Consider the following 22,327-nt stretch of genomic DNA (forward strand, 5'->3'; position numbering starts at 1 on the left):
GCATTGCTGATCACGTGTAGTTACAAAAATACAACCCTAAGATAAATAGAAATTTTACATAAATGAAGATATAAATGTCACCTTAAAAATATCTCTTATTCACAATTGATATCAAGTTTATAATATGAACATGTGATTCGTGAGTTAATTCTGAGGAACTTTAAATAATCACTAAGGAATTAATATAAATTACATGGTCACACTGCAGTTTACTATTTTTTCACACAAAAACATTGATTCAATTAAATGATAGATGAACTTGATTTGACGGTGCACATCTAAATGACAGTGTACAAGCTATCAAATGTTAAATTTCATAATCTTTACGGTTTTTAAATATTTTTTAATGAAATTTTTTGAAGCAACAATTATTATTTCTAATTCAGTACTTTGAGCTGCCTAATGAGTACCTCACGCACGCCCCCTGACGCGCCTACTTGTGCCCTCAGTAGGCTGCCTAAGTAGGGCCTCATGAACTGGAGAGGCAACCGACTTTCATTTCTGTTCGGGTGAGAGGCTCAACCTATAACAGTCAACGTATCCCTATACTTCGCATATGTGTGCTGTGCACGTAAACCGATTCGCTTGTGCTCCAGTGGGTGTTAAGGTTGTCGTCCTCTCTCTCTCTCTCATCTCTGTGTTTTCGAGACGTGACTCGAGTAGCCTCGCGAACACATAAACATCACCACACACGGAGCAGTTGTACAATGGTGTAGCGGTAGTGACACAGCTGTAGACGGAAATAGCCCTTGAGACCTCCTTCTTTCTCTCCATCTCTCCTCTTTTTTTTTCCCCCCCTCGCTTTTGCAGCACATTGCTTCGCCACTGCCCACACGCACGTTACATGCGCCCCGACAAATAGCCCTTGATAAAAGGGGGCGACAAACCCCATCCTGGGCGTGTGATTGCACGTCTGGAGTCTGGACAGACTACTCAGATATATAAGCTTGGCTATAAGCATAATCCATGTTTGTACAACTGTACGACATTCCAAGCGATTCCAAGGATGGATTTTTGCTCCGAGATATATCAGCTGCTCTGCTTCTTCGTATGATATTCACATGGGGGAGGGTCATTTCATTGAATAAAGTGCCAGTTTTCAGATAATGATACATTTTTAACGATGCGCTATATATGTGACGATTCGACAAAACCAAGATCTTATCCAAATAGTTTTTAAGTATGCAATATGTATCACATTAAATGTAAAGTTTACATCTTTAATTTAGAACAGATCAGTTCGAAAAAAATGGTAGGAGTATATAGATACATGAACATGTTCTATATACTCACGAGTGACCGATAGTTTTCTTTGTTTAATAGTTTGATTTTACAAGACTCCCCTTGGTGGTAGATCGAAATCGTAGACCTACATTAAAAACGGAGCTCCGAAAGATTAGCGATGAAAAGAGCAGATGAGTGAACGAGGAGCTTTTATCTTATTCAATTTTCGTCTGTACTTTGACTCAAAACTTCACGGGAAGCTTTGGAAAATATTCCGTCCCCCAAAGTCCAACACCGGGTGGTTTTAATCCCATATTTATACGACCGCCCCAGACATAATAAGCTGCAGAATAAAAGATAAAAAAAAAAAAAAATTGGGAATAAGATTTTATTGTGTTCCAGTAGTTCATTACGAGAGAGGGGAAAAATCTGTTATCTTGAAAGCTCAAGCGCAAACAAAGTTATGAATAACAAAGACTGGAAGAAGTTTGGTATTTTAGTTTTCCATAAAAGTTCGCGTATAATATACATCTGATCAGCATGAACGTACGCATACACAAAGGCGCAAGCCCGCGTACGACATTTTCGTTTGCTTCGGAATGTAAACGCGCGTAGAGAGCTGCGTGTATGTGCAGTGGTGCAAGTAGCGTCTCTGAGACTTTCTGAAAGCCCTGTCTGGCTCGTCACAAGTTTTAGTCGGCTCTCGCGCTATGCAGTCGGATTAAGAAACATATGAAGAACTCCCTGATAAATGTCTCCGTTTGTGTTGTTTGACTGTAAGCTCGAATTAATTAAATGATTATTACAGTCACAATGAACATTTTTTTTTTTTTTTGTCTCCCTAGTAACTTTTGTAAAGGTGATGCGACTGGCTTTCGTTAAAAAGCAGCTCCGATTTGCGTTGTTGTGTGTGTCTGAAAAATAAAAAAGAGAACACAGCAACAACAGAGTAGTTATAAAGTTTTAATGATTACATCACATCTTATTCTTACGGGTAAAGTTTCTCTCTTTTTTTTCATTCAGTTCTTGTCGGCCCTAAACATATCTCATAGACCTTCTCACTGGCTAGCTGCTTTAATTTTCTCGCGTCTCTTGATTTCTTCTTCAACTCGCGCGCAAAGGGTGTACATTTCCGTGAACGGGTGTATACACATGGCTGTGCAAACGATCGAGAAAAGTGCGCTCGCTGAGAGAGCTTTTTTTCCCAGAGTATACATGTAGGTGGAGGTGTACGTATGAAGCTTTCTTGCTTACTTCTTCGCGCTCTCGAGTACCTGAATGGTCCACGGCTATATAAGCCAGGCAGAGAGAAAAAGAAACCCAGCGCAATCGATAACGCGAACCCCGCCCCAATGAAATAACAAGGTCTGGCTTGTTGTTTCCTCAAGGTTTACCTTCCATGTTTTTCGAGCTATTCGGCAAGCCAAATAAATAGCTGTAAGTGTGTAAACTTTAACAAATATTATTGCGAACGACACACGTATGATTAATACAGTATACAGAAGATAGACCGAGCAAAAAAAGACGCGTTGATTATACCAGATGATAGTGGAGTAAGATTCTTTGACAAGGTTTATCTGCTGGGCTCACAAATTCGTCGTACGACAAAGAAGCACAAAAACTCGTTGTTGTTTTATCTTGAACAAGCTTATATACCAGTGTCTTAGATAATAATCTCTGTTTTTCACAAATTCTACGTAGATGAGTCAAAAACCGCAAGGATGTTTTTAAATGACTGAAAACAACGATTAATATACCGATAAGTCAAACGTAGGGCTTGAGGTGATTTTGTGATTTTCCTGTGATTGTTGGGAAGTGTTTGTAATAAAAGCTTGTAAAAAAAAAAGTTAGTTTCACCGCGTTAGTAAGAATCAGGGAAGCGCAGGTCTAACTAAACTAAGGGAGGGAAGGTCTAACAAGAAGCGGGGAAAAAAGTGTTCCTTGCTCGGAGGGAAGTAAAGGACACGAGAGAAAGAGAAAAATAACAATGGGAGTCGAGCGTGCATCCGAACAAAAAAAAAGGTACCTCCAGTCCTGGCAAAAAAAAAAAAAAAAAAAAACTACCGAAATAGACGAGGAACCTCTTACATCCTTGTACCCTCTTCCCGTCCTTTTGCTTCACTTCCCTCTTTTAGTTTCTGCCTCTTGACTCCTTTCCATGGCAGCGACGCAGCGGCTGCTGGCGCGTAAACACGTTTACGATTCCCCTGCGTGGTGATGCTATATTTATTCACTAAGCCGATACCAGCGGCAGCTCCGTGTCTTTGCGCACACAAAACGCACTTTGGCGTCTGGCCGAGCGAAGGGGCCAAGATAAGGACCCCCCCCCCTCGTCTTGGAATACACATATAAAGTAAGTACATACGACACCGACGCATTGTATAATGCGATTGACGACTATCAACGAGTCGACGACCCGACGGGGGGATTTTCATTTTCCATCCGAGATTGCTCTCCGAGAGGGAGTTGTCGGGCTAGTATCAATCCAAGGAGTTAAACTTTAATCTTTTCTCTCTTTTTCTTTTGTTTCCTCTTTGATTTACTTTCGATCGCAAGATTGGTATTTTTTTTTTCTTTTTTTTTTCTATTTCGTCGTGAAATTACACTGGGTATGAAGAGTTACTCTTTTACCATGGAAATCTAACGAGAATAGCAAGGAGGGGTTTCATACTTTAGTGACTTTTTCGTGAGCTTTTCATGAGCCCAACACATTTGCGCATGGTAATAATTATAATTCAAGTATAACCTACTTACTTATGCTGGATCAAACTTTTTTGATTTGAATATTTTGTTCTGATCGTTTTATTGAATACTAAGTGATCGAAGGAGTCATTGAACTATTCGACAAAAAAAAAAAAAAAAAAACTTTCAAGTATAAGGGGTTATTGGGTAATTTTAATACACGTGTATATATTTCGTTTGAATATGAATACAAAGAATGAAAAAGAAGAAAAATTAGTTACCGAACGTTTATTAGCATCCGTGGCAAATGAAAAGTCAACGATATACCCAGATCACATACATGGGCGATGAAAAAAAAAAAGTGGTTTAATATCAATCCAACAGTTTATTGATTTAATTTACACACGAGAGCAAAGGGACCAATTGAACTCGCAACCTTTGGTGGAAGAAAAAGAGTTTGTATGAAAGCTACGAAGGAGGCAGGAGAATTTGAGGGAGATCGCTCGACATTGAAAGTCTGCTCTCGCGCGAAAAATGGGATAGCCTTGCCGGCAATCATACGTATGTACAAGTACGTATCGATACGCCGAGTGGGTTTTCGATCTCTCGCATTGCATTTCCAACCGTAAAATAAAGAAACAAATGTCGAGTTTTTGGAGAAAAATATAGTGACAAAGGACGGCTAAATTCGCGCTACGTAGGGACCATCAGTTCTTTAAACTCGAAGTGTAAAAACTTATAAATAATCGGATGCACAAGTAAAGGTTAAACATTACTGTCACGTGCAATCAAAGCCCTGCTCTTGGCGGTGGAATATGAAACATTTAGCAACCACAAATTTTTGGTATACCAATGTACTAAAATTCTTCGATCCCCAGTTACAATGAAAGAACATTAATTGGTGTGGACTATCTTATCACGCATCGGTATTTTAATGATCGAGATAGATAAGACGATTTCTTTCTATACACATGCGTGTAGGCTTTACATTCGTTTGTGGGGTGTAAGAGCGACGTGTTTTTTTTTTTAGAAGAGCGATGGCTCCATTAATAACATTAAAGGCAGAGAGTGTACGTATACTTGAGGCAGGTGGGTGGAAAGTGCGAGAGGATGAGAGAGAGAGAGAGATGGAAACGAGGTCACGCGGTACGACGTGATGTAGCGAGAGAAGCGCGATAGGAGAGGGTGTGCAGGTATACGTATATAAGGCAATTCATAGTTACTGCCAAAGAAACTTTTTCATCTATATACGCGGCAAGTTTGGAGAGCCGAGGTGTTTGTGACGTGTGCGCATGAATCATAAATCTGCTGGATTCGCGCGTATTCGAATGAAAAAATGACGTAGCCTATACTATACATCATACGCACACAGTGTGACTGCCAATACAAGGACGATTTCGCGTTTTGCATGGATTGTTGATCATCACTCGTCGGAGAGAGATACAACCGATAACTGAAGTGCGTCGATCGCTCAGTAAACATCGTGCGCTAGGGTTAAGCATATGTTGCTTCTTTTTTTTTTTTTTTTTTTTTTTTTTTTTTTTAATGGATAATAAAATTTACAATACTACGTAAATTATGGTCGTCTACAACAAAGTGTATTTTATCATTGTTTTTCTTCGTATTGTTACTGTTATTACTTTTATGGTCGTAGACGACACACAAATAAAAGGAGAAAAAAAATCTGTTCGGAAGGAAAGTATCGGGCGAGTTCTCGGGATGGTTATTGACCAAAAGTAGTATAGCCCGGCAGATTCAAAGTGAAGCCTTGAAAAATTCAAATTTATGGTTACTTTGTGAAAGGCCACAGTGGCACTTCTCGAGCGACCTGTTACCGTTTGTGTCACTCTGAGCCCGCAGGCTGAGCATAAAAAAAAATGTCTAAAAAATTCAACAGACAGACCGATGTTACGGCACCTCTCTCTACTATACATGCACTTACTACTTTTTACACATACACAGTGCAGCCTCCCCTTGTGCAACCACCAATTTACCTACATGGCGTGTGTTTTTTCGTGATTTTTATCTATTTATTCACACGATTTTTTATAGATGCGTCTCAATCGGGCATAACATTGTTTTCGTGAGTTAGAAAAAAAAAAAAAAAAAAAAAAAAAAAAAACCAAAAGAGATACTTGTAAAAACAATGCTATCAACATACACGATTTGAACAATTTTTGTGGCTCAAATGCTCATAGACGAAAATTAAATATGCATACCGATTGCATGAATGAATTTTAAGAACCAATGCCTCGATGCTCAAGTATCGGCTTATCAATTCGGATATTAAGAATGTCGTTTAAATTTCACGTTCACAGTCATAAGTGATAAGAAATGATAAGCCAGTATAGCGCTGCTTGCCCGATACATTAACATTGTATACGAGTTGCTCGTTTCGTATCGACAGGGATCAAATATATTTTGTTCGTCCGACATATTATTTTCCCGCGTATATTCGGCCGGAAGGTTTTTTCACCCACTTCGGTAATTCTTCGACATTGACACGGTCAAAGTGAAGAGTCGCGAGATGCGGAGCGGCTCGGGGGAGAAAGGCAAGAGAGGCAGAGATGATAGCACGTGCAGGGGGGGGGGGTGGGTAAGGAAAATGTATGTGTACAGACTGAAACAGTGAGCGATAACCCCAAGGAGTTGCTTGCACTTGTACTTTCCATCTTTCACTTTCGCTCAAGCACCTTAACGAGAAGCTTCAGAGGATAAAGAAAAGTAAAACAAGTTGGTGTGTAGTTGGAGGAGAAGGGCGCGATCGGATTTTTAGTTCACGGCTGTACCCGAAACAAGTCGGCCGTCAGAGAGAATATATATAAAAGTATATTTGCGGCAGTATTTTAATTCGGTCGAGCGGCCCAACACCAAAGCAAGGCACACATGCACGGGCGAGGAGGAGTAGGCGTTTCCTCTCTCGCAGGAGAGAGAGCCCTCCAGACGTGATCTGCATGAGATCACAGTGAGGTTCGAAGAGACTTTTTTTTTCCTTCTTTTTATTTATTTATTTATTTAGAAACAGTACGCACTCACTGCAAGTTGCTGGCGACCTCTCCCTCTCAACCCTTGAAATCACGACATCACGGCCTTGATTTTGATGTTTTATTTTCCAAAGACAATAAACCGCACGTACATTTTACATTTATATACAAAGTACGTAGGTGTACCGAGAGCTGCTTACTTTTTTTTTTTTCACCTATGTACGTGTGCATTTGTCTATGAATCGATACTTTTTTTTCCAGGGAGCGAAAAATTTATAATGTGCTTTTATGTAAAAAAAAAAAAAAAAAAAAAAAAAAAAAAAAAAAAAAAAAAAAAAAAAAAAAAAAAAAAAAAAAAAAAAAAAAAACAATGCTAAAAAAAGATGATGAACTTTCTGAAATCGAAATTAACATTATCAAGTAAATAGGTAATTCACGAGTGGTAAAATATAGGTATAGTATATAGGCGGTACAACAAGCGAAGAAAATATTACGTCGAGGGTCAAGTGCAGTCAGGGGCGAGATGTAAATACTGTACAGCCTGTGAATACTACGTATGCGAGTACACGTTTTCTCAAATTGACGACTCGACAAGATGACACGTTCAATGAAAGCTATATCGTCGTTTACAGCCACGATTCTCATCGTTGGCAACTTAGAGCTTCATTAGGTTACAAGAGGAGGACAGAGGATGGAATAAAAAAATGCTGGCTTTTTTAAATTTGTTAATCCGCGCTTGTATTTTTAATTGAATGCGCCTCCAGGCGCGAGCAGACCAAGGCGTTTTATTAAAACAAGATATTTTCGTTTAATTTTTGTTTACTCGCACACACGTCCGCCTGCCTCCCTCGAGGTGAATCGTTTGGATGACCAAAAGCGTTTGCATCCATAGCGACACCGTGTCACACGGGGCAACTCGGGCTGCTTCCGAAGCACGGCAACCTTGAGTGAAAAGGCACTCGTCGCCGCGCGGTCTCTCCATAATGTTCACCATACACCACATCGGACACCCTATGTATATTATATGTATACTACATTACATGGAATAGTAAGTATATGATTGCCCAATAAGCAAAACGCGCGTCTCGGGAAAAAAGGGGGCGCGCACGTGCATGACCCATAATACCTTTTCCTCTCCTTCTCTCTCGGCGGAGAATGTATCATAAGAACACATACCTCATTTTATGGGTATACGGTGTGTCTATGTGTGTATGCTTACCCGCGTTGTACAGAAAGTGCACCGGCAAGGTCGAATATCTCTTTCGTTTTTGCAAGGACGCGATTACTGCTGCTGATGCATACATTTTTATTGTTGTATACCCACTTTTGAGCACATACACGTATATTTGTAATTATAATGTATCGTACGGGAGCAGCTTTTAGTATACGGATGCTTATCGGCAAATTAGCGAGGATAATTTATTTGCGCGATTTATCGAACCGACGAGGGAGGACGCAACTTGACAGCAACAACAACAACAACACCGGGCGCTCTTTTTGATTTTATTTTTCAAGCCAGATATCGAATGGAAATTTATTCCCTTTGCATCACGGGCTTGTATAACATTATATACATATTATGTGAAAATCAATTTTATTTTCAATCAGCAGCTTTTTATTGAATTCGCCCTGCATCATCGTAATGTTGTCCCGACTGATGTGAATTTTCACAATATTTCCGTGTGGGTGTACATTTTTCCGGAGGGGAAAAGCCATTTCAGCAGATCCAACTTACTGTAAAAATTTAAAAAATCCCTCCCTGCTGCGGAGTTTTGTGGAGAGTACCTTACACGGCAACATCATTTTGGACCGTCCCGATGCTGACGCGGAAATTCAATTTACGCACTCAAGGTTTAATTACTCGCGCACAAGCTGCACTTTGTTTTCTTTTTTTTTTTTTTATAAATAGAGACGGATAACGGAGGAAGGGGGGGATGATTAAAATATTTGCTCCCATTTTTTTCTCTTCTATAGCAAAAATTAAACGTTAAAAACAAATCAAGTATAGGACAGAGTTGTAATTAGTAATTAAAAATACCAAACTCTACAATACTAATTAATGCCAATCGATAAAGTGGTGAATGAATAAGTGTGTGTAAAAAGTAACAAAAGCTGCGAGGGATAAGTATGTACTTATATTGTTTGCGAAAGTATTAAGTGGTGGCGGCAGCACTCGATGCAGTGGGAAGGTATATACACATATACGTGCAAGTGACACTGAGATGTAAGAGGTATATTCACGCAAAACGGCAAAACGTGCGCATTCATGAACGAACAATCGTTTGTGGGCGTATAATATATCAAAATGGTGTCAATACCACGAGCCCAGTATAACGAGCTTTCACATATGACTTTTCAGCTTTAAAGCGTAAAATCGCACACCCAATGTGCCTATAATTTTACTTTTTTCCCCCGTCAAGGGATGGGCTGATGATAAACAGGAACAACACACACTCCCCAATATAAATGCTTTTCTCTCTTGTAAAGAAAAAAAAAAAAATTATTCAATTAATGTACAAAAAGCTATACGTTACACGGTTCTAACACTTTTAAAAACGTCGCAGTTAATCTCGAGAGTTTATTTATGAAAAAGTTACGGGTGCCCATAATATAATATATATGTATGTATATGCATAGACACTGCGATCTATAGGTAAGTGATAATATTATACGGAGCTTTGACTGCACCAGAAAATTTTTCCCGAGTCGTCGACGGCTCGAGTGGTCTAGGCCGATTTCGCGCTCGGCTGAATTTTGTCGCTCTTTTTCTCGAGAGAGGCGACACTTCCTCGTCCCGAGATGATAAATATACAGCTATACCCATCTACACTTTGTTACATGTGTATATAGAGCGCCGAGCACGTGTGTGTGCACGAGTTTAATAGTGCACATCCGAGCCGGCTCCGTTTGACCGAGTGGCGTGTATATTTATATTTACAGGGCCCCATTGCAGCGTGCATCTATTAGGTACGAGAGAGAAGAAAGAGAGTCTCCAAACACTTTCGTTAATAATATAGTCCATGTACTTTACCTATATACTATACGCTTAACTCTCTCGATCGTCTGCACTCGAAAGCACATGGGATGAAGTTACTTACTTTGGCTGCCTGTAATTTTATGCTACACGGGGGAGCACTGCGGTTTTTTTCATCTTTTTCATCTTCCGTTTCTGAGTAACTGCACACCCCCGTGTATTTTCTACAAAATATCGGGGATTGTAACATGATTATTACGTGCACCGGCATGTTATTTACGATTCATATAGAGCAACCACATTTTGTGTGTTCTGTACGAGGAAGGGGAAAAAAAAAAAAAAAAAAATACAGGTACATACATTACGTAGTTGGGTACATTAGTATGAAAGCGTGACGACGATATGCAAGCTCGAAAGCGTCGATCGAAGCAAAATCGAGAAAACACAATGGGCAAAAGATATAAATGTGCACAACGCCACCCCCTATATTATGTACGCGCGCTCCAAGGAAAAACGGGGACATTTCTGCGAGCTTAACAAATGGTAATTTAATTCCTGGCGTGTCGATTTTTTTTTTTTTTTTTTTTTATACACCCCTCGCCGTCTAAGCTTCTCTCGTACACATCGGCGTGCACTATAGGAACGGTACAAAAACAAGGGACGAAGGAATTGGAAAATATGAATTCTGGTTTACGGCGGAAGATCAATGGGGGGCGAGAGTAAAGAGAATGGATAACAGATCTGGTGGTGGTGTGGATGTGGGCGACAGGGAAAAGCTCATACTCAATGGGCCGGATTTGCGAGGGTGGGAGTCGAAAGGGATGAACAAGGAAAAAAAAAAAAAAAAACAAGGTGCCGCGCGAAGAGACTCCGATAAGGAAAATTTATTGTAACAGCGGATTGAGACGAGGCACGAGTATTCCGAAGGACCAAGATTACTTTTTCTTTGCCGTTGTGTATGCACGACTATTCACCCAAAGGGACCTTTTCTTTTGTTTTACAAGATATATATATATATATATGTACGCATAGTATTACCACACGAATCGAACGATTTAAAATCCGGAAAATCAGTCATATTATCTGTTGCACGTTAATAATTATCTATTCGATTCAACATTGAACAACACGTAAATACACGTGTGTGTGTGTGTGTATACATTATTTTCTGCAGACGAGTAAATCGCCGCAAGTTAACAAGTACGTACTCTTTGATCCGATAATCGCCACCTCGGCGAAACCACCGGCGCTCATTATTTTATTTTATTTTTTTCCCTCCAGCGAGTGTGTGCGTACGAGGCACTACTCACACCTAGACTCCGTTTAACGATCGCTCCTACACGAGTGTGTTGAGAACACACAAAGTTGAATGTAATGATGGTTTATTCGAGGGTTCGTTAGAGCTGTAAAAATAACAATGTCACGCACGCGCTTCTACGATGTACTTGTATTTAAAAAATAATTCAAGTTAACCAGCTCATTGGTCCGGTTATTTTCGGGGAGGAGTTTCAAGTGATGTATATACGCGAGGCCCAATGAGTTACAGCGAGCGATAATGGAGTCTCGATTCGTAAAAGTGAAATAGCCGAATGAAGAAGAAGAAGAAGAAGAAGGAGAGGAAGAGGAGACGAGTTGAGATGAAAAAGGGAGATAAAATGCCGTGAAGGCGATTCGCATGCATATGAATGAGAGAGGAGCCCACGAGGAATAGAGTATAAGAGAGGACTCGTTTATTTGCGCGAAATGCTTTGGTGGCAGCCTCTTTTTTCTCGCACTCCTCTCGGGGTAACATGTGAACGATGTACCTCTGTCGAATCCATAAAGGGAGGTAAACGAAGATTTGCAAGAGAAAAGTAGACTTTAGCCAACAGTAAAAATATAAAAAAAAAAAAAAAAAAAAAAAAAGGCTTAGAAGGTAAAACGCCATAGAGTGTGGGATCGTAAATCGGGCTTACTTATATATATTTGCACTGAACGAGAGAGAGAGAGAAAGGCAAGGGATGCGTTTCAAAGGAGTCGTAAAATCATATATACACACACACACGTACCCCGTATATAACCTGTTTACGTGGGTGTGCAAGTATAAAAATATCGACGGAAGCTGTAAGTGTGGAGCGTAGGTGTTTGTACACGTGGAATGTGTAAAAATGGCGAGATAATTTTTTCTTCTCCTTTCAAAACTACGCGGATTTTTGGCTGAAATCGACCCCTGATGTCGGTGTTGCCAAGAAGTTAAAAAAAAAAAAAAAAACTACGCGGATTTCTATCGAAAAAATCAAAGAAACGTTTGGCTGATCGACGAAGGAGTATGCATTAACGATCATGCCTTTTAATTGCCATCTGAAGTTGTATTGGTATACCGTATAATGCAGATTACTCTTAATGAGCTGAGGAAGTATAATTACAGCTAAAAACTTTTGGACTGTACTTGGCGTCTCTCAGAGATGAACCATTACACAAACAAAAATTTTTGATATCTATACTATTGAGTTGAACTTTGTTGACAAAGGATATATAAAAAAAAAAAAAAAAAACAGAGCAAAAAGAAGAGAAGAGAGGAAGGAAGGAAGGAAGAAAAAACGCAAGAAAAGTTTAGCCGTGTATATTTTAAATAGCTCGTTGAGTGGCTTGCAATTAGCAATCGACAACTCTCGTAGTCTGCGGCTATCCGCGATTACCTAGATGTTATATACATCTGTGCATAAATAGGGTATAGCTAAACTGTGCTCCGCGCGAGTATAAAAAGTATACGTATAGATATATGTACGTATAAAGATCGACAAGGGGGTCCGGAGGTGAAGCGGGTGGGTCGATACCGGCTGGTCCGCTAATGCGTTGCTGGTTTCTTAAGTCATGACTCGTGATTCGGCGATCGTCTTGATGATATTGTCTTGTTTATACCATGGTATCGTTGACCTTGGGTCACTTGTCATGTAAAATTGTGACTCTCGTTTACCATTTTAAATGTGTCAACTCTCGGGAAAATTATTCTTCTTGGAAACATCGTTTCATCCTTACTGTTTTGACGGTGCGGTAAGTATTTTGAGCTTTTAATAATTAAATGTCCTGCATGGGAGCTACAACACACAACGGTGACAGGGACACACACATGTATAATGTAGGAAAGCAAAGTGGTACTTACCAGAAAAAAGAGTGGCCTAAAGCCGGAATTCGAGATAAGTAAATATAGCTAAACAGCTAGATTACTATATGAATGTATAGCAGAACAGTGATCCTACGTGTGCTATTCGCTGTTTACGCACGTTAAATACCCTCACTACATAAATATATTTTTATACACACAACAACAATTAGCGTTGACCATCTCATAAGATCATGTACTCGTCAATAATAATACTCATCTTAGATATTGTGATAACGTTAATCAAAATACAACTCGTCGAGGATTAATTAAGTATATACAAATGCGTCGATTGCATGTATTGTATGTTTGTAATGAAAAAAAAAAAAACAAATTGCTCCAAGCCATTCGCTTACCTGTCCGCTGTCGGCGGCTGGTGAATTCTCGACGATCTTGTAGATGACGTGGGGCAAATCGGCCCGACCGAGCAACGAGAACCCAAAACCCGTCACCTCGTCGCGGCTCAGCGTGACCAGCAGCTCCTCGGCAACGACACCCGACATCTCGTACGTTAATTGTATTAGTCCTCGTTCACGAATCTGCAGTCCCAGCCTCCTCTTCCCCCTTCTGTTTATCACTTATTTCTCACAAGTAGCTGGATGGTTCACCACGCACACAACAACACCGCGACCATCACCCCTTGGGCGCACGCTCATCTGCAAGCAGGTAAATAGTCTTCCGCGCCCGGGGGGGAAACGCCTTTCTTCCGTTACACTTATAATTGTGACCCGCGAACTGCCAGTGCACACTCGCGACGACCAAAGCGGAGGCTTTACCGCTGTTATCGTTCCCCCGTGCAGGTAGTAATCAGGAAGCCGCTGTCGCGGCACGGGCTACCTCTTTCTCTGCAACAGCCCGAGAAGAAGCCGGCTTCTTGCGCGAGAGCTACTCCGATACTATTAGGGCGAGCAGAAACAGCGCTGCACGGCGTCGGCGTCGAGGATGCCATAATTATAATTCCGAACTCTTGATGGCATGATACGCTGCAGAAGAGCAGCCCTCCCTCCCTACCAAGCGTATACCTATATAGGTATTTTTTTTAATGGTATATAATAGCCTCTGTCCAGATTATCTGATGCTTGAACTCACTTGGTGGGGTGTCGTACAATTAAATAATAATATACACATGCACGTCATTAGTAGAAGAGACACACTGGATGGTTGCGTTTATGTATAGACCCCTGGATACTCTCTGCCAGGGAGAGACCTAGGACGGACGAATGGATGAGTTGAGAAAGAGGATGATGATAGCGGGCACCAGCGCTCGAACACCACACACATCAACTTTTGGAACAAGCTTCAGCGGCAGCCGGAGCCGAGCTGCAGGACGATAAAATGTATAGGTAACACACATGGACGCGCGGACGACGCGCACTCATTGATATATATGACACCGTATATGTGTATAAAATAGAAGCACTTTATTGCTGTGCTGCTCCAGAGTCAGAGCCCTGTAGCACAGGATTTCAGGACTTGGACGCTTCACCAGTAGATGAGTATACATGCACCTCAAAGGGGGATGTTACACCATCCCGGATGGTATCTTCTCGCATACACATATTGTTCGTCTTTGAACGGATGCAAAATGTTTTTTTTTTTTTTTTTTTTTTTTTAATTTGTATGCGGATTTATACTTGGATATATATATTTTGCGGTGACAACGACTGAACGACAACGGAACCACCGCACGACGACTAGAGACTACAACTCTGCACGTCCTGCATGTACTTTGTTACTGACCGACGGCGGTTATGTATATGTGTGTTATCTTATCTTAGCTTGTTTTGTTGGTTGGACTCCACGACTCCTCCTCTCATGAGCTCGGTGCCTTAACTGTCTCGTTCTCACTCATGCAGGGAAACCGAGAATGCGTCTGCTTCTACTACTACTCTGTTTGCCATATACCGATATACCTGATACCCATGCATTTCCAACTTCCAACCGCGAACTCCGAAGTCACTTTTAATACAGCGCCATCTAGCGTTGTGATTTTCGAAACCGACGGAACCTTTTTATCTAGGGGAAATCGCATTGAAAAAAACCCCTAGATTTTAGTGTTGCTAACCTAGGCATGATGTGAGAATATATTATATAATATATTAGACCTTATATTCTTACATCATGAACCTAGGGTTTCCCACCAGAAGGAAATCACTATACCCGTTGCAGAGGTGGTACTGTCGGTACTGACGCAGAAAAACGGGCCCTGACGTACCGACGGTCAACTCGTTGCAGGTTTCTTCTATACCCATTACTTATCGTCAGGACTTGGTAACGATGATTGGCAGAAACGTCTTATAAATTATATTGACAAATTGTTATATAATTAATTATCCCAATGTAGATTTGTGTGCACTTGTGCTCGCATCTTCCTAAAACATGCAGGATAGGTACAGGACCGGTGTAGACTTGATGAAATAGAGAAATATAAGTAATAATCAGGCCCTTTTGTCCTACCCTACACTGCCTACACACCCCCTCGCAATATATACATATATATGTATGCACTGTCCCAATTCAGCTCAGCTCCTCTCTCATCAGCTGTTCACTTCTTCACTTGAGCAGTTCAGTCGGTAGTAAACATGGAGCCTGTCGCACACCTTATCAAAGTTTCCGTGCCAAATTATTTGTCTGACCTACCGATTCCCGACTCGATTGGAGGATGGTTTCGACTGGGAGGTAAAAAAATTTGATTGAACAACCCTTCCTCATCCCTAGTCGGTCATCAGCATCATCCCTTTCCAGTCGTGTTTCTGCTAATCAGAAAACTCCTCAAGATCACTGCTGCCGCAAATCCACACTATAGGTTACATTTATTACACATCATTCTAAACTGATCGTCAACATGATTCACAATAATAATCAATACGTGATTTAATTTTACAGTGAAGGACTGGCTCTCTCTGATACCACCCACAGCAGTTCTTGCTGGCATTGGTTACATGTCCTACGTAGCTTTCTGCCCAAAAGCTCGTAAATCGGTAAGTACACTACTACATACACACAACTATAAGTTCTTATACCTGTGCACCTAAAAATACACATGATGTATACACATCACAGTAGCCACCTGCTCCATTTTTTAAATCTACAAGTATATTTCTGAAACGTGTTGTAAATATACTTACCTACCCAATACAATGTATCATGTACCTATGTAGCATACAATTAACATGATTCAAAGCATATGTTTTGACATATGCTTGTTAAATATTAATTTCTTTAGTTATTTAATGACATGGAAACTAATTAAAAGGAGATTGGCTATGAGAGACCATATGTCAAATATTCGCACGTATAAAATTTGCTGACCATTACTTTGTGGATACATGTGTTTTTTTTTTTTTTTTTTCCAGAACCAGGTGAATCGTACAATAAACAAAAATAATCCTAAAGTTGTTGATATGGTAGATGTTGAAGATATTACTGAAAAAACTGTGTTCTGCCGCTGTTGGAAAAGTCAAAACGTAAGTATAAGCCTTTTTTTCATGATGATGTCAAAGCATTGTTTTTTTTCAGATTAAGTCAATTTTTATTTAAGAAAAATATAAATAACATTTTACTATACATTTTTTTCAAATGCCAACTAATGTCAAGTGCAAAAATTTTAAAAAATGAGAATTCTTAATTTTACACATTTACTAATGATACGACCCACATTTTTCCTGAATGTATTATGCATTCCAAAGACGTTATGTAACATGCTGATATGAATTTCATATTTCTATAACCTCTTAATCAATTTAAAACTCAAGAGTACATTCTTCGCATATCTTTATTGTTCCTTGAATGTTGAAAAAAATATCAGGATCGATTAATAATTGAGTATGTAATTACAGTGGCCGTACTGTGATGGTGCTCATGGAAAACACAATCAATGTACTGGTGACAATGTGGGCCCGCTTGTTATTACTAAGAAATAAATAAATAAATGTACATAAAAATCCATTGAAGTCGTTACCTACATTTTATAGTCTATTGGAGTGACTGGAATAAGTTTAGGTTAAGAAAAAATATAATTGGATTGTACAACGTCCAACTTGATTGGATAATTTTTTTATTCTTTAATGCTTATTTAGCATTCGATGCAGTATTCATTATTAATCATTGAAAAACGTTGAATAAATAATTCTAAAAAATTGTATACGCAGTTTTTCAATTGTTATCGATACATTTGAAATAAGAAAAATAAAAGATAGTGTATTTACTCTTAAAACTATCAATAATTTAGAATAACTTGCCACTGTGGTGAACATGACGTATAAAATCACCAAGTTTCACTTTACAAAAATCTTATGTACTCAAAATGCACGAGTTCATCCCTGATGTGGTTGTTTGTGATAATCAAAGCAACATTACATTTTAACGTTAAACTTATGATTTAACTATTACCATAATAATACTTCAATTGTCGTTCATAAAGTATGGCTCATCCATACGTTGCGAATGCAGTCACGCATACTTGTTATGTTGAATCTCACATTTCCGTCATAAGAATAATTTATGACGCCGTTAAATATTAAGCCGATTCGTCGCTTATACGTTTACTGTCAACAATGGCTTCTGATACAATATGATCTTGAAACGGTAATCAAAGTGGCTCCAGTATGACTTTTGGCGATATATCACAGAACACCGGCGTATCGGCGTTATTACAACTTTCGCTACTCCTACAAACATCAAGAGCCGACTCAAAGCTAAAACAAACAAAAAAAGTCACAAATACTGCCTTTGTATGTATTATAGGCTTAAAATAAATAATTGCCGCTTTAATTGCGAATTGAAACAATGTAAAAGCATATGGATCGGTTTGTCGTTTGATCGACAAAACAAAACTCACCTCGAAGTGTCGGAGATCATTAGTATCGAATTCCAAGTTGTTGACCAACAACTGCCTGCTCCCATAGCGAACCCTGCAACAAAGAATGCACAAAGTTCCATTTATTTGGAATGGCCCAGTTAATGCCGCGATCGAAACCGAGCGATATCTGCATAAACAATAATAACTTAATCTTTTCTCTTGTGCAAACAGTCGTAAAATCGCGTGGCATCAATTGGCTCTAGATGGCCAAGTTAAGCAACAAAAAAAAAAAAAAAAAAAAAGAGAGAGAGAACATCACCCGCAAAGCAATCAATCGCTCGTTAAATCCGCAAGAGACAACGATTAAAAAATACTTTTGTCGCTTATCACCGTCAACGCGTGGGTGTGTAATATATTTTTACACACATAAATGTATAAGACACACGAGAGAGGGAAAAACGATGATATCTGGATCTGAGGTGCGCGTAAATAAATATACATGGACGAGGTGTCGTCGGCGCTTACTCGAGATAACGTCTCCAGGCCAAGAGACCCACGTAGACAATAACGACGACTATGGCAAAAGCAATGGCCATGCTAATGGCCACCAATCTGGACGGCATGTCCCCGAGTCCATGTGGTACGGCCAACTGTTCCTTCCACGCGGCACCGATCGGCTCGTTGTTTTCCGTGCCATTGGTGACGTTCCCCGCCGACGGCTCCAAGCTCATCGTCACGTTGATGATTCCCTCGACTGTCGCGCTAGCCACTACAAACGAATTCTCATGTATCACCCTTACGACCGCGCATACCTTCCGCGGAGTTTTACCTGTGGTTTCGGTCACGGATTTCATTTCCTTTTCCTCGGATTCGGCGCTGTTGGACTTGACCGTCGTTGTTGCCAACTTTGGCCCTTCCGTCGAGACGACAGCTGTGGGTGAGCTTTTGTCCTCGCCGCGGGCGGTGTCGTTGACGTTCTTGTCGACGGCCGCTTCGAGTTCAACGAAAACGCGTTATTGCTGATTATTTAAATATATAGAGCCGTGATAGTGACAATCGCGAGAAATTAACGACACGGGCGGTATTTTAGTATGAAAAACGATATAGTGACATTCCAAGAGGAAGGTATCGGGTGTATAGCTGTGCACTTTTTTTATTTTTTTTTAATAACGAACACACACCCATAGGTATTGTGTACATAAACGGGGGATAGGTGATTCGCGCTTGCGTGTTAGTATATATACATGTACTCGTTAAAACGCCAACAGAAATAAAAGTCTTGATGGTTTTTCACAAAAATCGAAGCGTCGCAAAAAAGATTAAAATCGATCGCGGGAAATCAGCAGGGAAAAATTTACAACGAACCAGGATTGTCCGTTGCCTCGTCGCTCTTGCCGGTTACGGCGGGCCGGTCCGTGACGTCGGCGGCACTTGGGTCAGTTTCCGTCTTCGGTGTTGTCGGGGTCATGGTTGCGCCAGTCCCGAGTCCCGATAACGGCTGCAGCGTCGACGCCACCGCCACGACGACGGTGCCATTTTTGCTGTCGGGCGACGTTAATCCACTTACCAGCAGGTTCGCTGAGAACGACAATTTCATCATGTGTACAAACTACATGCATTTCAAACTTTAAGAGGAAACGTTTCACGCCAACGTCACCCGTGCATTAATAATAATAATGTACTTTTAACGTAAAACTCACCGAAAATCAATACGATTAACGAGCAGCGCTTTAACGACGTCCCGAGCATCATGTCGATAAAGTTCCTTTTTTTTTTTTTTTCGCGGGAGCACACACCTCCGCGGTCGAGTAGACCTTCTCTCGCTGTCGAGCGCGCACTGTCACTGCGATGTGTATGTTACACCGTTGCGGTCGGCCTTGCCGATGTATCAGATGACGACGCCGCGTCGAGCCGTCATTGTCGAGTGCGTGTCGTTATCTTCGGCTCCTCGTGAGCGCCTGAAAGCCGAGAGATAAGAAATGCAAGAAATGCTCGGGGCGCGTCCTTATTCACTCATCGGGGTATATTGGGCACTGCACTTGTTGCTATGATTGGCAAAATGGCACTTTTTGGAAAACCAAAAAGATGCAATTGCCAAACAAAAAAAAAATAATCCACGTGATAATAACGAGCAAACGGGGGGAAGGAGGAGTAGGAGAGGAAAGTATAACGTACGCTAAACTATACACTGCGGTTGAGTGACGCGCGAGCCTCAATTCGCGCCCAGTCGATATATATACACGCGCATATACAACGGAGTGAAATTTAATTTGCCTGGCCCTGCGCCTCCTACTTTTTCTTTTTTTCCAGGTGTATGCAAGCTATAATCGGATTCGCGCCACCCGCTCGACCTTATGCCGATACGTGCACATACATGTATCACGTAGCCCTTGCTGAAAACGAGGAGCTGGTGGTATTTTTTTCTTCTTTTAGATAAGAGAATGAGTTGGCGCAACGTTTTCTCGCTCCCATGTGCCTACTCTGACAAAAGGCAAACAGGGACACGCGTGTGTACACACGCCCGAGACGTCGGTCTTTAGTGTTTTTTTACTGCACGGCCAAACATACGTACTCGCTCACGTGAGTTTGTGTACTGCCTCTATACGCGGTACATATACATGTATGTATAGATACACTATGGCGTTTTGCGTTAATAAATAATGCATTTATTGATGTATACGTATGCTCGTCGTTTACCTTGTGCATTGAAGAAAGCGTCGGTCTAGGGTGACGAGAGTCTCGATCGGCAGTTTATTTAATTTACCATTAAAGGCGCGACTTTCGATCGATGCGTTGAATACATTCACCGACGTTGCCGAGAGATGTATACTTTGCGTGCGATCGATTTCATCAAGTGTCCGGTGGGGAAAACTAATAATTTTCCGAGGTACTCGCACTGATGGGCACCGATAACTTGAATATTTCAACTACCGATTTCCATACCGATCTCAATTCATTGTCGTGTAAATGACGCGCTGTCGTGTTACGCGTACGTGACTTTTCATCCCCGAGGGTCAAAAAGACATTCGGTAAGAATGTATTAGGTATACGCGGAAACGCGTCTGTCGCAGTCCGGTAACGTATGATTATTGCAAGTCCCAAGCGTGCGATTGACGCGTGACGGGACGTTTTTCTTATACACCCCATTTATGTCTTTTTCCGCACTTTTGTGTAATTTTTGCGTATCCTCTTTGCAGAGAACTACAATAAAGGCATATGATTGACGCTCACCTCGTTCATGGTACATGGCCGTGTAGGCTGGGTGTTACACATACGTAAATGACAAAAATCTACGTCTACATGTGTATTGCGTGACAAACGTACGCCGATGATTTGTGAAACGAAGTTTAATAACTCGAGGCTTCTTGTAGATTCTTGCTTGCTGTTTTTTGCTTGTTTTTACAAAAAAAAAAAAAAAAAAAAAAAAAAAAAAAAATCATACAAGCACGTACAATAAATAGTAAAACTTTCATGGGTTAATGGGCTCGGTCGTTTCTCTTCTTGGTTAACATACTGCTGATTAAATTCTTCGAACTATTAAATTGTTATCGAGGTGCATTTTCAGCTTAACACTTTTCCGATTTCGAGGCACCGGAGGCGTGGGGGATTTCCTGGAATTCTTTGTATTGTTATATTCACTGACGATCACGTGTGTCTTCACCCCCGCAAAGTTCAATAATCCATAGCCTAGTGAACTCATAGTTGTTTTTAAAAATAGTAATTTTTGAAACTCACGCGTGAAACTCGAAATTGTAGGATATCGTCGATTCGTGCACGAAGAGATGCGAGTAATACCTACATAAAATAAACTGAGCGACAAATAAGAGTAGAGTTGGGCACAAAAACTGCGCCAGCGGTAGTATCCGGCGGAAACTGAAACCGGGCGATAGCACGAGGTGGTTCACACGTGGCGCTCTGAAAATATATCATGTTTGCACAAGGCGTACATTTACTTAGCTACGTCTTTAATTTGTTTTTATCCATTTTCCACATTTTCCCCGCTTTTGTGTCGTAACATTTTTTTTTTTTTTTTTTTTTTTTTTTTTTTTTTTTTTTTTTTTGCAGTACAGGAAAAGGAACACACAGGGTTTAGGTGAACCAACGAAAAAACAATGCTGACACTGGTTGATAGTCAATTAAAACTGCATGTACATATAATATGTATTAAAATCAACAAAAATATTATAATGTTATCAGAAAATTACAAAAGTATAATGATCTCTCAGCAAAGCCATGTTAATGCCGCTTCAATCTACGAGGTTTTTCTCTATTTTATATAAACGTATACTTTGAATCTTGTAGCTCCTGCCGGTGAAAAAATATAAGCAATTTTCTCAGATTCGTCAGCAATTGCTTTCGTAAATACTATTTGTGCTAATTACAGAACACTCTCGAAGGTAAAATAATCGGTGATTTTAATATTTACAATTCATTCGTAATTTACAAGTACAGCCAATCTCTAATAAAACACCTTTATATGATGAAAACAAGTTCAAGCACGCCATACAAATTTATCACAC

General features: G+C 40.4%; 3 protein-coding genes and 1 long non-coding RNA gene across 9 annotated transcripts in view; 1 reads left to right on the top strand and 3 right to left on the bottom strand.

Annotated features, from left to right (window-relative positions):
• The window catches only part of Efa6 (Exchange factor for Arf 6), a 42,891-nt gene extending 28,094 nt beyond the window's left edge, over positions 1-14,797 (bottom strand). For all 6 annotated transcript variants that reach the window (XM_089589880.1, XM_014348368.3, XM_089589881.1 and 3 more), the window contains exon 1: positions 13,363-14,797. In XM_089589880.1, the coding sequence (XP_089446006.1) occupies positions 13,363-13,509 (147 nt within the window). In that variant the 5' untranslated portion in view covers positions 13,510-14,797. The remainder of the gene's footprint in view (positions 1-13,362) is intronic.
• Positions 14,798-15,500: 703 nt separating this feature from the next.
• Positions 15,501-17,150, top strand: Cisd2 (CDGSH iron sulfur domain 2). The gene is made up of 4 exons (XM_023390631.2): positions 15,501-15,685; positions 15,893-15,987; positions 16,363-16,473; positions 16,846-17,150. Exons 1-4 carry the CDS (start codon positions 15,589-15,591, stop codon positions 16,927-16,929), a joined length of 387 nt encoding a protein of 128 aa, XP_023246399.1. The 5' UTR covers positions 15,501-15,588; the 3' UTR covers positions 16,930-17,150.
• LOC106635985 (uncharacterized) lies at positions 16,764-18,938 on the bottom strand. The gene is made up of 4 exons (XM_089589396.1): positions 18,637-18,938; positions 18,333-18,576; positions 17,847-17,919; positions 16,764-17,703 (listed from the first exon to the last, which is right to left on the bottom strand). The coding sequence occupies exons 1-4, from the start codon at positions 18,659-18,661 to the stop codon at positions 17,698-17,700; spliced, it is 348 nt and encodes a 115-aa protein (XP_089445522.1). The 5' UTR covers positions 18,662-18,938; the 3' UTR covers positions 16,764-17,697.
• A 223-nt stretch (positions 18,939-19,161) lies between these two features.
• LOC149375253 (uncharacterized) lies at positions 19,162-19,771 on the bottom strand. The gene is made up of 2 exons (XR_016292880.1): positions 19,508-19,771; positions 19,162-19,385 (listed from the first exon to the last, which is right to left on the bottom strand). It is a non-coding gene; the product is annotated as an uncharacterized LOC149375253 (long non-coding RNA).
• Between the last annotated feature and the right edge of the window lie 2,556 nt (positions 19,772-22,327).

This window comes from Copidosoma floridanum, unplaced genomic scaffold (assembly GCF_036245765.1).
Source record: "Copidosoma floridanum isolate Cflo_tuat_1 unplaced genomic scaffold, Cflo_Japanese_pri ptg000009l, whole genome shotgun sequence".
In the NCBI taxonomy this organism is placed as follows: Eukaryota; Metazoa; Arthropoda; class Insecta; order Hymenoptera; family Encyrtidae; genus Copidosoma; species Copidosoma floridanum.